This window comes from Salmo salar, chromosome 01 (genome assembly GCF_965601325.2).
Source record: "Salmo salar chromosome 01, fSalSal1, whole genome shotgun sequence".
Taxonomy (NCBI): Eukaryota; Metazoa; Chordata; class Actinopteri; order Salmoniformes; family Salmonidae; genus Salmo; species Salmo salar.
Genome location: NC_138291.1, coordinates 6,251,182 through 6,268,027, shown reverse-complemented (window position 1 = coordinate 6,268,027; position 16,846 = coordinate 6,251,182). Strand labels below are relative to the sequence as shown.

The window sequence follows — 16,846 nt, the reverse complement described above, 5'->3', positions numbered from 1 at the left end:
GGGGGGAAAAATAGTCAATTACAGAAGACATTGGGATAAATATTCTTTATCTTTTAAAAAGTTGTCATTCTTGCAAATGGAAATCAAATAAAGACAACCTGATTAAAAATCCTGAAATCTGCAAGTTTGAGAGAAACATCACTGCTCCAGCAACATCCAGTCCCAATATAATAGGAGTGTAAAACTCTGCAAAAGACATTCTCGAATAAATAAATTGATATTTTTGGTAGCCAAAATTGAAATCTACATTTAAGCCAATGCAATAACGTAAAGCCAAATCAACAGGTACATTATGGAATTGGTTGTTTTGAGAGTATATAACAGGTTACACAGATATGCCTCAGGAACGTTTTTATGATCACACATTTCAGAAATGTCTACTTGGGATTGCTGTAGCGTCACATCAAATAGCCTATTAGCATCTACAGACAAAAACACCCCTTATTAAAAGCAAGTATGTATAACAAGGGCTACAAAAAGTAGAATGATAAGTCTTCAGAAAGCATGGTAAACCTAAAAAAAAAATCTATGAAATAGTTTAAGATATAAGACAACCATTCTGATTGTCCCAGTCTGGCAACACATTCTCCATCAGGTGATCAAGATAAGACTCAACCCTTTATACACACACACACCTATTTAGGTGAGTTCTAGTTTTCAAATGTGTCTGGGCAGGAAAAGTATTTAATATTCTACAATTGAATAACCATGTAATTATGATAACCCCAACACAAAATAATTTTCACAAGCTTGGCATATAATTCACATCCAAAATACCTTAATACAGCATTTATTAAATCAGCAATACAGCTCTGAATATAACTGACGATGCTGATCATAACAGAATCTCTTCTAATTTGTAAACAGTCAAAAGTAGGGAGGGTGTCCAAAAAAAAACATGATAAACTATTTGAAATCAATTTTAAAGCATCAGATAATCACATAATGGAAAAGAATCCAACGGTCTGTCTTCCTCTCAGACAGCATTCAGTGGACTGACTAAAACTATGAACGAGAGGAAAGCTGTGACCCAAATTGAAGATAAAAAAGAGGGAGAAGTATTTTTTGTATAGTAATGGCCGCTCTGCTCTGTGCTGGGTGGGGGGGGGTTTAGTCCATCCGGTTGAAACGGCGGACATCTTGTATCACTCTGTGGTAAATGGTCAGTCTTCCTGCAGGTCCCGGTTTCAGCTTCTCCACTAAAACCACAGTGTTTCATCTCGTACATGCAGATCCTTCCTCTGACCTCTAAGAGCTCACCAACACGTAGATCATCCTGTTAGAGAAAAAAATATCATGAAAATAAAGAGCATTGTTTAAGGTGTTGATGTTTACATCGATTCTCTGGCGTATCGCCTGGAGTGAAGACTGGATAAAAAAAATACTGACATGACTTAACGGTGTGATATTCATTAGGATAATTATTTGAAACAGAGAAGATGAGCTCTTGTAAGATTTTCAGTGCATTTACTATAAAGGGCAAGTAACACTTAAAAACAAAGGAAAACCAGACAGCCTTGAATAGGCAGATACCCGTAGAGATAGTAGAGGAGGTAGAGATAATAACATACCCATAGAGATAGTAGAGGAGGTAGAGATAATAACATACCCGTAGAGATAGTAGAGGAGGTAGAGATAATAACATACCCGTAGAGATAGTAGAGGAGGTAGAGATAATAACATACCCGTAGAGATAGTAGAGGAGGTAGAGATAATAACATACCCGTAGAGATAGTAGAGGAGGTAGAGATAATAACATACCCGTAGAGATAGTAGAGGAGGTAGAGATAATAACATACCCGTAGAGATAGTAGAGGAGGTAGAGATAATAACATACCCGTAGAGATAGTAGAGGAGGTAGAGATAATAACATACCCGTAGAGATAGTAGAGGAGGTAGAGATAATAACATACCCATAGAGATAGTAGAGGAGGTAGAGATAATAACATACCCGTAGAGATAGTAGAGGAGGTAGAGATAATAACATACCCGTAGAGATAGTAGAGGAGGTAGAGATAATAACATACCCGTAGAGATAGTAGAGGAGGTAGAGATAATAACATACCCGTAGAGATAGTAGAGGTAGAGATAATAACATACCCAAAGAGATAGTAGAGGAGGTAGAGATAATAACATACCCGTAGAGATAGTAGAGGAGGTAGAGATAATAACATACCCGTAGAGATAGTAGAGGAGGTAGAGATAATAACATACCCATAGAGGAGGTAGAGATAATAACATACCCGTAGAGATAGTAGAGGAGGTAGAGATAATAACATACCCGTAGAGATAGTAGAGGAGGTAGAGATAATAACATACCCGTAGAGATAGTAGAGGAGGTAGAGATAATAACATACCCGTAGAGATAGTAGAGGAGGTAGAGATAATAACATACCCGTAGAGATAGTAGAGGAGGTAGAGATAATAACATACCCGTAGAGATAGTAGAGGTAGAGATAATAACATACCCAAAGAGATAGTAGAGGAGGTAGAGATAATAACATACCCGTAGAGATAGTAGAGGAGGTAGAGATAATAACATACCCGTAGAGGTAGAGATAATAACATACCCATAGAGATAGTAGAGGTAGAGATAATAACATACCCATAGAGATAGTAGAGATAATAACATACCCATAGAGATAGTAGAGGAGGTAGAGATAATAACATACCCGTAGAGATAGTAGAGGTAGAGATAATAACATACCCATAGAGATAGTAGAGGAGGTAGAGATAATAACATACCCATAGAGATAGTAGAGGAGGTAGAGATAATAACATACCCGTAGAGATAGTAGAGGTAGAGATAATAACATACCCATAGAGATAGTAGAGGAGGTAGAGATAATAACATACCCATAGAGATAGTAGAGGAGGTAGAGATAATAACATACCCGTAGAGATAGTAGAGGAGGTAGAGATAACATACCCGTAGAGATAGTAGAGGAGGTAGAGATAATAACATACCCGTAGAGATAGTAGAGGAGGTAGAGATAATAACATACCCGTAGAGATAGTAGAGGTAGAGATAATAACATACCCGTAGAGATAGTAGAGGAGGTAGAGATAATAACATACCCATAGAGATAGTAGAGGAGGTAGAGATAATAACATACCCGTAGAGATAGTAGAGGAGGTAGAGATAATAACATACCCGTAGAGATAGTAGAGGAGGTAGAGATAATAACATACCCATAGAGATAGTAGAGGAGGTAGAGATAATAACATACCCATAGAGATAGTAGAGGAGGTAGAGATAATAACATACCCGTAGAGATAGTAGAGGAGGTAGAGATAATAACATACCCGTAGAGATAGTAGAGGAGGTAGAGATAATAACATACCCATAGAGATAGTAGAGGTAGAGATAATAACATACCCATAGAGATAGTAGAGGAGGTAGAGATAATAACATACCCGTAGAGATAGTAGAGGAGGTAGAGATAATAACATACCCATAGAGATAGTAGAGGAGGTAGAGATAATAACATACCCATAGAGATAGTAGAGGAGGTAGAGATAATAACATACCCGTAGAGATAGTAGAGGAGGTAGAGATAATAACATACCCATAGAGATAGTAGAGGAGGTAGAGATAATAACATACCCATAGAGATAGTAGAGGAGGTAGAGATAATAACATACCCGTAGAGATAGTAGAGGAGGTAGAGATAATAACATACCCATAGAGATAGTAGAAGAAGGAGAGGAGGTAGAAGGCCAGTTTGCACCAGCCCTCCTTTTGACAGAAAGCCAGGATGTCAGCGTTCATGATTGTTGTTGGATCATAGAGACCTGGACCACTCATCACCGGCCGGCTCATATACCTTCAGAAAAACACACGAGACAAATGTATGATATACCTTTATGAAACATATGAAACATTTATACCTGCATGAAAACACGAGACATTAGCTGTGTTCGAATACTCATACTAACCGCACTATTTGTGATGTAATTTGAGTACGTAGTATGCTTATTGGTCATAGTATAGATGGGTAGTATGCTAAAAGTTCCCAGATGTCGTACTACATTCGCCAAAATACAAAGTATACAAGCAGTGGACACTATTTCCATGCTTTTAGGGCCCATAATGCAATTCTTCAGAAAATTTGGCGTGGCTTAATAACGTTTTCAGATTTGAAGAAAATGTCGGAAAATATGAAGCCGAAGTCCGACGAGAGCGGAATACAAATTCATCGCTTTAACTAATGACAAATGTTGAGCAGTGTAATCAAGTAGTGACTTTTCAAATAAGCTACACGTTATGTTGGCCGACAATTTTTTTTGCCTACGCTATCCTTACGCATAGCATTACAGCAGTATGTACCTGTATGTTAACTAGCTAGCCTTACGCATAGCATTACAGCAGTATGTACCTGTATGTTAACTAGCTAGCCTTACGCATAGCATTACAGCAGTATGTACCTGTATGTTAACTAGCTATCCTTACGCATAGCATAGCATTACAGCAGTATGTACCTGTATGTTAACTAGCTAGCCTTACGCATAGCATTACAGCAGTATGTACCTGTATGTTAGCTAGCTAGCCTTACGAACCACATAGCATATCATTACAGCAGTATGTACCTGTATGTTAGCTAGCTAGCCTTACGAACCACATAGCATATCATTACAGCAGGGTGTTCCCGTATGTTAGCTACGCTAGCCTTACGAACCACATAGCATATCATTACAGCAGTATGTACCTGTATGTTAGCTAGCTAGCCTTACGAACCACATAGCATATCATTACAGCAGTATGTACCTGTATGTTAGCTAGCTAGCCTTACGAACCACATAGCATATCATTACAGCGGTATGTACCTGTATGTTAGCTAGCTAGCCTTACGAACCACATAGCATATCATTACAGCAGTATGTACCTGTATGTTAGCTAGCTAGCTAACGCTAGTTGGCTACCAAAAGATGGAACTTGCCAGTATATTAACTACATGATACCTAACTAACTACCCAAAGTTTATTGACTTGATTACTCAAGTCATTCTTAGCTAAGTGGTAAAATCATTGTGCCTTCTCAATGGACATAAATTACCTCTGGCTATCTACTCCGATTTCAGACCACTTTCGTCTTAGTGTGCCAGAGCTCAGAATAACTGACGAATTTACGAACGTGCAACACCAGTTGAATGGCCGGTGTCGGTAAACGTCGGCAAAAAAAGCATAATTAAGTTAGTCACCAACGCTCTGGATAACATGAAAACAGCCTAACCAGCTCTGCTAGGGAAAGTAAAATGGTAATTTGTGTCTGGAAGTAGCTAGTCTCTCTCCGAGAGGGACATGCTCTGAATTTACAAATGCCCTGAGCGCGCACTGGCACTTCAGATTGAATTTACAAACACACCCGAAGTCGTAAAATATCTAGCTAGTCATTTGTTATGCTAAAAAGCTAGCAAGAGGTTGCATGGCAACAGCATCAACTTCCGGTAGACAGACTTAGTGCTAGTACGCTCAACTGAAAGGATACCGTTTGTTTACAGTATAGTATATACTCATTAATTAAGTATGTAGTATACAGTATGTTAGTATGGGTATTCAAACACAGCTATTTACTCATAACTAAAGGAACGCATTACACATTTACTTATAGAAAAGAAATGAAGTATTTCTGCATACCAGCATTGAAACAGTACAAATAGCTGTGTTCAGCTTGGTTTCTAAGTCAATTACACTGGTTTCTGTAGAAACTAAACTAAAAACCCTGAAAGGCAGCATCACAAAACGGCAGCATAACCCAAGCAGAAAAATCAGTCACCCAGGTCGAGATTAAATCAAGTTGTTTTCAACAAATCGTGAAAAAATGACAATAGCAGCTGTAAGGGTCTATGTTGCAGCGGGAATATCTAAGGGTTAGAATGTTGTAATGTAAAGCTTGTATTCAATCTGATCCAACTTGACATTTAAAAAAAAAAAAGGTTCATTTCAGATTGATGTTGACATCTGCAGCGTTTTTCCATTAATGTGATATATGCCGACGCGGAAACATTGCCTTTAAAAAAAGCACATAGGTCGACAGCGCTCCCAAGGATTGAATCCCGGGTCAAAGTGAAGATTGTTCTGGACGTGTACATACCTCCAGACGTGGTAGGCCAGCAGTGGCATGTTGAGGCCTAGGGTGAGCCACTCAGCAGCACACAGGAACATCACGCAGAAAAACACATGGATGAGATACTCCGGGAGCACAAGCTGGGAGGAGCATGTAAACAACAACAACATTAGTAAACAACACATTATTAGCCTTATACTGAGGGAGTCATACGAACAAGACTAGAGTCAGGAAGAGTCTCTGTAGGCTGCCTCAGACCGGTCTACAGATTGGACTAGAGTCAGGAGGAGTCTCTGTAGGCTGCCTCAGACCGGTCTACAGATTGGACTAGAGTCAGGAGGAGTCTCTGAAGGCTGCCTCAGACCGGTCTACAGATTGGACTAGAGTCAGGAAGAGTCTCTGAAGGCTGCCTCAGACCGGTCTACAGATTGGACTAGAGTCAGGAGGAGTCTCTGTAGGCTGCCTCAGACCGGTCTACAGATTGGACTAGAGTCAGGAGGAGTCTCTGTAGGCTGCCTCAGACCGGTCTACAGATTGGACTAGAGTCAGGAGGAGTCTCTGTAGGCTGCCTCAGACCGGTCTACAGATTGGACTAGAGTCAGGAGGAGTCTCTGAAGGCTGCCTCAGACCGGTCTACAGATTGGACTAGAGTCAGGAAGAGTCTCTGTAGGCTGCCTCAGACCGGTCTACAGATTGGACTAGAGTCAGGAAGAGTCTCTGAAGGCTGCCTCAGACCGGTCTACAGATTGGACTAGAGTCAGGAAGAGTCTCTGTAGGCTGCCTCAGACCGGTCTACAGATTGGACTAGAGTCAGGAAGAGTCTCTGAAGGCTGCCTCAGACTGGTCTACAGATTGGACTAGAGTCAGGAGGAGTCTCTGAAGGCTGCCTCAGACCGGTCTACAGATTGGACTAGAGTCAGGAGGAGTCTCTGTAGGCTGCCTCAGACCGGTCTACAGATTGGACTAGAGTCAGGAAGAGTCTCTGTAGGCTGCCTCAGACCGGTCTACAGATTGGACTAGAGTCAGGAAGAGTCTCTGTAGGCTGCCTCAGACCGGTCTACAGATTGGACTAGAGTCAGGAAGAGTCTCTGTAGGCTGCCTCAGACCGGTCTACAGATTGGACTAGAGTCAGGAGGAGTCTCTGTAGGCTGCCTCAGACCGGTCTACAGATTTCAGATATTAAACTGACTCGTTATAAACTGAAATAGACTGTAGAATACACCTATAAATCAGGAAATAGACATCTCAAAATCTCTCAGATTGCTTTACAATTGATGTTAATAAATATATGACCAGAGCAATAAAGTGCACAGGACACCATGAACATGAACTAAGTAGACATTGGAACTAACAGTCAGATTTGATCAACATTTTGAAGAGACAGTCCTCCCCCCCCTCCCCGAGCACACACACACACATTGTTAATGATTTGATCACACGTTTACATTACTATACATCATACAGTAGATGCTCATTGCACAAGACCTTGGGGGTGGTTAGCAGGGCAGAGAACAGAATGCATCTTTCACCATTCATGCACTACCAAGAGACATACGATATGGAACATGCATCATAATCATAGGTTTGGACCAGAGAGAGGACACCAGACCGGAGGAATCAACTCACACCTAGGCTGCGTCCAAATGGCAACTCATTCCCTATAAAAAAAAATAATAAAGTGCACTACTTTAGAACAAAGCCCTATGGTTACTCTATGGGCCCCGGCCTGGTCAAAAGTAGTGCACCGTGTAGGGAATAGGGTGCCTTTTGGGACGCAGTTCTCTCCCGTCTGTCTGTCCCATAGGACAGGGTTACTGTGACGTCATCTGGTGTAGGCTCAGGCTTGTGAGGAGGAGGAGGAGGAGGAGGGGCAGATGGAATCACTACATGGAAGCCATGCATTTCACCAATGAGGGGTGGTTCAGGATGACCCGCCACTTCCCACAGATGGAGGGGGGGGGGGGGGGGGGGGGGGGGAGATGGAGGACACAGTGGGTTTCATCCCTGCACTGTATTGCTACATTTAAAAAACATGTGGAAGGAGATTTTATGTTACACAAGAGCGTAACGTAGTAGAAGGTTTTAGGGTCTGCGTCCTAAATGGAACCCTATTTGCTATAGGGACTATGGTCAAAAGTAGTGCACTATATAGGGAATAGGGTGCCATTTGGGACACAGACTATACGATGTTGCCCATAGGAGAAAACCGAACTATTACGGGCAAATTTGGTTACTCAAGATTAAACCCGTGAACTCAAATCTGCAGGTCTGTGACGCAGCGCCCATCTTGAACAGAACTAGAACTCACACTATATTCCCTACACAGTGCCCTACTTTTGACTAGGGCCCATAAGGCTCTGGTCTAAAGGGCCATGGTCAAAAGTGGTGCACTAATATGGGGAGTAAGGTGCCATTTGAGATTCACCCTATGCCTAGGTGAATTCATGTTTTATGTAAGGTAACGCTACCCGTCTTTACTATCCAATCAGTGATTCCTACATAATGTTTATCTAGAGGGTGTAAGTAAGATTCTACAGCCATCTGTTCCAAACCCCGAGGTGACCATATATAGGCTTGAGCCAAAGTCTAGTCAAATCTACTGTCGTTGTGTTTACACAACAACTCTTAAACTCCGAAACGCTAGTCTAGAAAGCATGACGGTCAAGCAATTTGGGATGAAAATTCTCAGCATTTTACAGGACTACTTTATTTTGACAACTTAGAAATGATTCTTATGCTGCTGCTTTAAAAACTGGTAACCTTGGACTAGTTAAGGCATACAAAGGCAGTAGTGTTGTGGTACCACAACAACTCTGAATGATCCAGGCCAGGGTAATACAGCACCGATTAACCAGTCCAGAGATCCACAGTAATACAGCACCGATTAACCAGTCCAGAGATCCACAGTAATACAGCACCGATTAACCAGTCCAGAGATCCACAGTAATACAGCACCGATTAACCAGTCCAGAGATCCACAGTAATACAGCACCGATTAACCAGTCCAGAGATCCACAGTAATACAGCACCGATTAACCAGTCCTGAGATCCACAGTAATACAGCACCGATTAACCAGTCCTGAGATCCACAGTAATACAGCACCGATTAACCAGTCCAGAGATCCACAGTAATACAGCACCGATTAACCAGTCCTGAGATCCACAGTAATACAGTACAGATTAACCAGTCCTGAGATCCACAGTAATACAACACAGATTAACCAGTCCTGAGATCCACAGTAATACAGCACCGATTAACCAGTCCTGAGATCCACAGTAATACAGTACAGATTAACCAGTCCAGAGATCCACAGTAATACAGTACCGATTAACCAGTCCTGAGATCCACAGTAATACAGTACCGATTAACCAGTCCAGAGATCCACAATAATACAGCACCGATTAACCAGTGCTGAGATCCACAGTAATACAGTACAGATTAACCGGTCCTGAGATCCACAGTAATACAGTACAAATTTACCAGTCCAGAGATCCACAGTAATACAGTACAGATTAACCAGTCCAGAGATCCACAGTAATACAGTACAGATTAACCAGTCCTGAGATCCACAGTAATACAGTACAGATTAACCAGTCCTGAGATCCACAGTAATACAGTACAGATTAACCAGTCCTGAGATCCACAGTAATACAGTACAGATTAACCAGTCCTGAGATCCACAGTAATACAGTACAGATTAACCAGTCCTGAGATCCACAGTAATACAGTACAGATTAACCAGTCCTAAGATCCACAGTAATACAGTACAGATTAACCAGTCCTGAGATCCACAGTAATACAGTACAGATTAACCAATCCTGAGATCCACAGTAATACAACACAGATTAACCAGTCCTGAGATCCACAGTAATACAGTACAGATTAACCAGTCCTGAGATCCACAGTAATACAGTACAGATTAACCAGTCCTGAGATCCACAGTAATACAGTACAGATTAACCAGTCCTGAGATCCACAGTAATACAGTACAGATTAACCAGTCCTAAGATCCACAGTAATACAGTACAGATTAACCAGTCCTGAGATCCACAGTAATACAGTACAGATTAACCAATCCTGAGATCCACAGTAATACAACACAGATTAACCAGTCCTGAGATCCACAGTAATACAGTACAGATTAACCAGTCCTGAGATCCACAGTAATACAACACAGATTAACCAGTCCTGAGATCCACAGTAATACAACACAGATTAACCAGTCCTGAGATCCACAGTAATACAGTACAGATTAACCAGTCCTGAGATCCACAGTAATACAGTACAGATTAACCAGTCCTGAGATCCACAGTAATACAGTACAGATTAACCAGTCCTGAGATTCACAGTAATACAGTACAGATTAACCAGTCCTGAGATCCACAGTAATACAACACAGATTAACCAGTCCTGAGATCCACAGTAATACAACACAGATTAACCAGTCCAGAGATCCACAGTAATACAGTACAGATTAACCAGTCCTGAGATCCACAGTAATACAGTACAGATTAACCAGTCCTGAGATCCACAGTTAATTTAATCCCATAAAATATCCTTTCTAACGCCTGTTCAACTGTCGGAGACCAGTCAGGGCAATTAGAGTACTCCTTCTTTAAATATTGAATTATAACCTAACCTATTAAAATGTAGGCTTGGCCCTACTTAAAATCTCTCCTTGGGAAATAAAGAGTATTCCCATTAAATCCTCGGCCAACTAGTGAATAAATAGGTCTAATGGTTCATTTTAATATTGGGGATATTACAAGAGTATTCTTATCACAACACTATATGGAAACAAAAGGGTAGGTTGTATAGAATCATGCATGTTCTGAGCATTTGCAAGTCTTTTCAGTTAACATCTGTACGTACGTAGTGTTATATAGTCAATAACATTGGTACCTACATTGATGCGTCTCCGCACATCCCAATGCTTTTGAGGAACCCTCTTCCAGTGTAATACAAATAAACTACACTTCCTACGGACCAAGGCCCCTCTTGGTGTGCGTCCCAAATGGCACCCTGCTCCCTATGGGGGCCTTGGTCAAAAGTAGTGCACTAAATAGGGAATAGGGTGCCGTTTGGGATACACTTCCTTAATGATTATAAATGAAAGCGTACACAAAAAACGTTTCATCCCAGTTTTCACCCCTTTCCTTACGCTTTAACATATGAAATCTGAAGCAATGAAAAGCCAGTTACACACATAGAAACATAGCAGGCTGGTAAAAGTGGTTGAAACTACGGTAAGTCTATCCTATAAGCTACTGTACTCTCCAATCGTGAAGGATCTATATCTCATGGGGAAAATGGGCTTGGTGATACAAAAAGGTGCGCACACACACACACAGGAAGCAATGCAGCGTAGTAACATGTGTACATGACTGGTATGCTACTGACTCAGGCATGACAAAGAACAAAAAGGGAGAAGTGGTAATGAAATCTGACAGTTTAAACTTCATCACGGGACTCAACTCTTGAGGATTGTTAGTCCGAGTCGAGGTCTAACATCCTATAAAACGGCACTGAGCCGGGTTTGGCTATGCCAAGACATTTTGTAATATCAATGAGCACAGAAAGCTGAGACTTCAATCCATAACCCTGATGTAAATGAGTCCAACGAGGACAGCTATTCTGAGAATTGTTCACTGAAAAGACGTTTGCAAACACTCCTCCCCCCCGTGCAGAATGACAGACTGGAGACTGAACTTGAAACCGAAACTGGCATTTTATAATCGAAGATTGGTACAAACCTTCAACGCAATTTTGACTCTTTTAATCTTTTTGACCTTTTCAACTGTCTTTATGCCGATAAAAATTGTAGATAAAAAAAAAAAATGTGTTAGGAGTTTGACAACTGACAAGATCACTGTAGATTAACAGTCAAATACTCAGGTTGGAATGAAGCATAACAGTGCAGCAGAGAAATCCATCCTTAGTGTGACCACTAGGCCGTAACCTCATCCCTCCTTAGTGTGACCACTAGGCCGTAACCTCATCCATCCTTAGTGTGACCACTAGGCCGTAACCTCATCCCTCCTTAGTGTGACCACTAGGCCGTAACCTCATCCATCCTTAGTGTGACCACTAGGCCGTAACCTCATCCATCCTTAGTGTGACCACTAGGCCGTAACCTCATCCATCCTTAGTGTGACCACTAGGCCGTAACCTCATCCCTCCTTAGTGTGACCACTAGGCCGTAACCTCATCCATCCTTAGTGTGACCACTAGGCCGTAACCTCATCCCTCCTTAGTGTGACCACTAGGCCGTAACCTCATCCATCCTTAGTGTGACCACTAGGCCGTAACCTCATCCATCCTTAGTGTGACCACTAGGCCGTAACCTCATCCCTCCTTAGTGTGACCACTAGGCCGTAACCTCATCCATCCTTAGTGTGACCACTAGGCCGTAACCTCATCCCTCCTTAGTGTGACCACTAGGCCGTAACCTCATCCCTCCTTAGTGTGACCACTAGGCCGTAACCTCATCCCTCCTTAGTGTGACCACTAGGCCGTAACCTCATCCCTCCTTAGTGTGACCACTAGGCCGTAACCTCATCCATCCTTAGTGTGACCACTAGGCCGTAACCTCATCCCTCCTTAGTGTGACCACTAGGCCGTAACCTCATCCCTCCTTAGTGTGACCACTAGGCCGTAACCTCATCCATCCTTAGTGTGACCACTAGGCCGTAACCTCATCCCTCCTTAGTGTGACCACTAGGCCGTAACCTCATCTATCCTTAGTGTGACCACTAGGCCGTAACCTCATCCCTCCTTAGTGTGACCACTAGGCCGTAACCTCATCCATCCTTAGTGTGACCACTAGGCCGTAACCTCATCCATCCTTAGTGTGACCACTAGGCTGTAACCTCATCCATCCTTAACCTCATCCCTCCTTAGTGTGACCACTAGGCCGTAACCTCATCCATCCTTAACCTCATCCCTCCTTAGTGTGACCACTAGGCCGTAACCTCATCCATCCTTAACCTCATCCATCCTTAGTGTGACCACTAGGCCGTAACCTCATCCATCCTTAACCTCATCCCTCCTTAGTGTGACCATCCTTAACCTCATCCCTCCTTAGTGTGACCACTAGGCCGTAACCTCATCCATCCTTAGTGTGACCACTAGGCCGTAACCTCATCCCTCCTTAGTGTGACCACTAGGCCGTAACCTCATCCCTCCTTAGTGTGACCACTAGGCCGTAACCTCATCCATCCTTAGTGTGACCACTAGGCCGTAACCTCATCCATCCTTAGTGTGACCACTAGGCCGTAACCTCATCCATCCTTAATGTGACCACTAGGCCGTAACCTCATCCCTCCTTAGTGTGACCACTAGGCCGTAACCTCATCCCTCCTTAGTGTGACCACTAGGCCGTAACCTCATCCCTCCTTAGTGTGACCACTAGGCCGTAACCTCATCCCTCCTTAGTGTGACCACTAGGCCGTAACCTCATCCATCCTTAGTGTGACCACTAGGCCGTAACCTCATCCATCCTTAACCTCATCCATCCTTAGTGTGACCACTAGGCCGTAACCTCATCCATCCTACTACACGCATTATAGAAAGCATATCAGCATTTGGTCAAAGAAGCCAGGAGTAAGACATCACCTGCAACCATACATGTTTTACTTACCGGATTCAATGTGTTACATTGATCTATGGGATTCTTGTAATCAGTCTTCAGTTCATCAAATGCAATTATCTGTAGAGAAAGAGAACATATGTTTAAGTAAATGACTTCATCCCACATCTTGTATGACAGAGACAACGGCATCATTAATCAAAAACAACGATTGCAAATCATCAAGATTGGCATTTTTGAATCTGAGCGTAAATAGTCTAATAGAGTAAAAAAAAAAATCAACCTTGTCCGAGAGAGATTTACATGGTTATCAAAACGTCACGCCAGGGTAAACCTACATGAAACACAGCCCTTATTTTAAGTGTTTCTAAAATCCCCTATGGGGAAAATTAATGGTGGAAAAAACGATTGGAATCATTTCCCTGTTCGACCGCTAGGTTTTATGGTTATTCAGACACGTCCACTGTGGCGCTCTATGGCCATTAACAGTTTTTATTTTATCTTTATTTAACGAGGCAAGTCAGTTAAGAACAGATTCTTATTGTGGGTTAACTGCCTTGTTCAGGAGCAGAACAACAGATTTTTACCTTGTCAGCTCGGGGATTCGATCCAGCAACCTTTCAGGTTACTTGTCCAACGCCCTAACCACTAGGCTACCTGCTGGTTACTAGTCCAACGCTCTAACCACTAGGCTACCTGCCGGTTACTAGTCCAACACACTAACCACTAGGCTAACTGCCGGTTACTAGTCCAACGCTCTAACCACTAGGCTACCTGCCGGTTACTAGTCCAACGCTCTAACCACTAGGCTACCTGCCGGTTACTAGTCCAACGCTCTAACCACTAGGCTACCTGCCGGTTACTAGTCCAACGCTCTAACCACTAGGCTACCTGCCGGTTACTAGTCCAACGCACTAACCACTAGGCTACCTGCCGGTTACTAGTCCAACGCTCTAACCACTAGGCTACCTGCCGGTTACTAGTCCAACGCTCTAACCACTAGGCTACCTGCTGGTTACTGCTCTAACCACTAGGCTACCTGCTGGTTACTGCTCTAACCACTAGGCTACCTGCTGGTTACTGCTCTAACCACTAGGCTACCTGCTGGTTACTGCTCTAACCACTAGGCTACCTGCTGGTTACTGCTCTAACCACTAGGCTACCTGCTGGTTACTGCTCTAACCACTAGGCTACCTGCTGGTTACTGCTCTAACCACTAGGCTACCTGCTGGTTACTGCTCTAACCACTAGGCTACCTGCTGGTTACTGCTCTAACCACTAGGCTACCTGCTGGTTACTGCTCTAACCACTAGGCTACCTGCTGGTTACTGCTCTAACCACTAGGCTACCTGCTGGTTACTGCTCTAACCACTAGGCTACCTGCTGGTTACTGCTCTAACCACTAGGCTACCTGCTGGTTACTGCTCTAACCACTAGGCTACCTGCTGGTTACTGCTCTAACCACTAGGCTACCTGCTGGTTACTGCTCTAACCACTAGGCTACCTGCTGATTACTGCTCTAACCACTAGGCTACCTGCTGATTACTGCTCTAACCACTAGGCTACCTGCTGGTTACTGCTCTAACCACTAGGCTACCTGCTGGTTACTGCTCTAACCACTAGGCTACCTGCTGGTTACTGCTCTAACCACTAGGCTACCTGCTGGTTACTGCTGTAACCACTAGGCTACCTGCTGGTTACTGCTGCTCTAACCACTAGGCTACCTGCTGGTTACTGCTGCTCTAACCACTAGGCTATCTGCTGGTTACTGCTCTAACCACTAGGCTATCTGCTGGTTACTGCTCTAACCACTAGGCTATCTGCTGGTTACTGCTCTAACCACTAGGCTATCTGCTGGTTACTGCTCTAACCACTAGGCTATCTGCTGGTTACTGCTCTAACCACTAGGCTACCCTGCTGGTTACTGCTCTAACCACTAGGCTACCCTGCTGGTTACTGCTCTAACCACTAGGCTACCCTGCTGGTTACTGCTCTAACCACTAGGCTACCCTGCTGGTTACGGCTCTAACCACTAGGCTACCCTGCTGGTTACTGCTCTAACCACTAGGCTACCCTGCTGGTTACTGCTCTAACCACTAGGCTACCCTGCTGGTTACTGCTCTAACCACTAGGCTACCCTGCTGGTTACTGCTCTAACCACTAGGCTACCCTGCTGGTTACTGCTCTAACCACTAGGCTACCCTGCTGGTTACTGCTCTAACCACTAGGCTACCCTGCTGGTTACTGCTCTAACCACTAGGCTACCCTGCTGGTTACTGCTCTAACCACTAGGCTACCCTGCTGGTTACTGCTCTAACCACTAGCCTACCTGCTGGTTACTGCTCTAACCACTAGGCTACCTGCTGGTTACTGCTCTAACCACTAGGCTACCCTGCTGGTTACTGCTCTAACCACTAGGCTACCTGCTGGTTACTGCTCTAACCACTAGGCTACCTGCTGGTTACTGCTCTAACCACTAGGCTACCCTGCAGCCCGCTCAGTGAGAGGAAAACCAACTGTTTGTTTACAATGTACTAGCTAACGTTAGCTACAACAACGGCTTGTACAGCCAGCACAGGGGCTAAAACATGATGCAGGCATGTGGATTAATAACTAGCATCCCAACAACAGTCTTTAATTAATTATTATATTAGCTAGCCATCTTATCTTAGTTGGCCAACTGACGTTACTGTGTCCACCCGTTTAGATACCTCCATATAGCTAGGAAGCTACCGTTAGCTAGCAATCAGAAACTGACGTTACCGTATAAAAGCTAGCTAAATGCTAACGGGTGGCTAGCTACGTATCATATGTTTTAAATTTCGAGTAAAAATAAATAGCTACCCATTTGTCTCTGGGTAACTAGTTAGGCTATATATTCTGGTCGTGGATATAAACACGATTTAGTATTTTCGGTCCAACAACACGAATTGGTGTGTGCCATTCATTCTTGGTTAGCTAACGGTTGACAAGCCTGTTTCGCCACTAGTTTAGAACAAAAACATTGGGATAATCTATATAATAATACCTACATTTACTTTCAAACCGTACTGTTTGATTAAGACACCAATATACTCACATGCCAAATGGCGAAGAAAATAAGAGCAGCCGTAAGCAATAGAGCAAGCATGTAACAAAAGGCCGCGAATGTGAACGCCATTTTTTGTATGTGTAGCTTACTGACTGATGT

General features: G+C 43.2%; 1 protein-coding gene across 1 annotated transcript; it reads right to left on the bottom strand.

Annotated features, from left to right (window-relative positions):
- Nucleotides 1-32: 32 nt before the first annotated feature.
- cnih1 (cornichon family member 1) lies at nucleotides 33-16,846 on the bottom strand. The gene is given in 5 exon segments (NM_001146437.1): nucleotides 33-1,276; nucleotides 3,684-3,827; nucleotides 6,095-6,207; nucleotides 13,708-13,776; nucleotides 16,736-16,846. Coding segments are annotated over 5 exon segments (435 nt in total). The 5' UTR covers nucleotides 16,817-16,846; the 3' UTR covers nucleotides 33-1,248.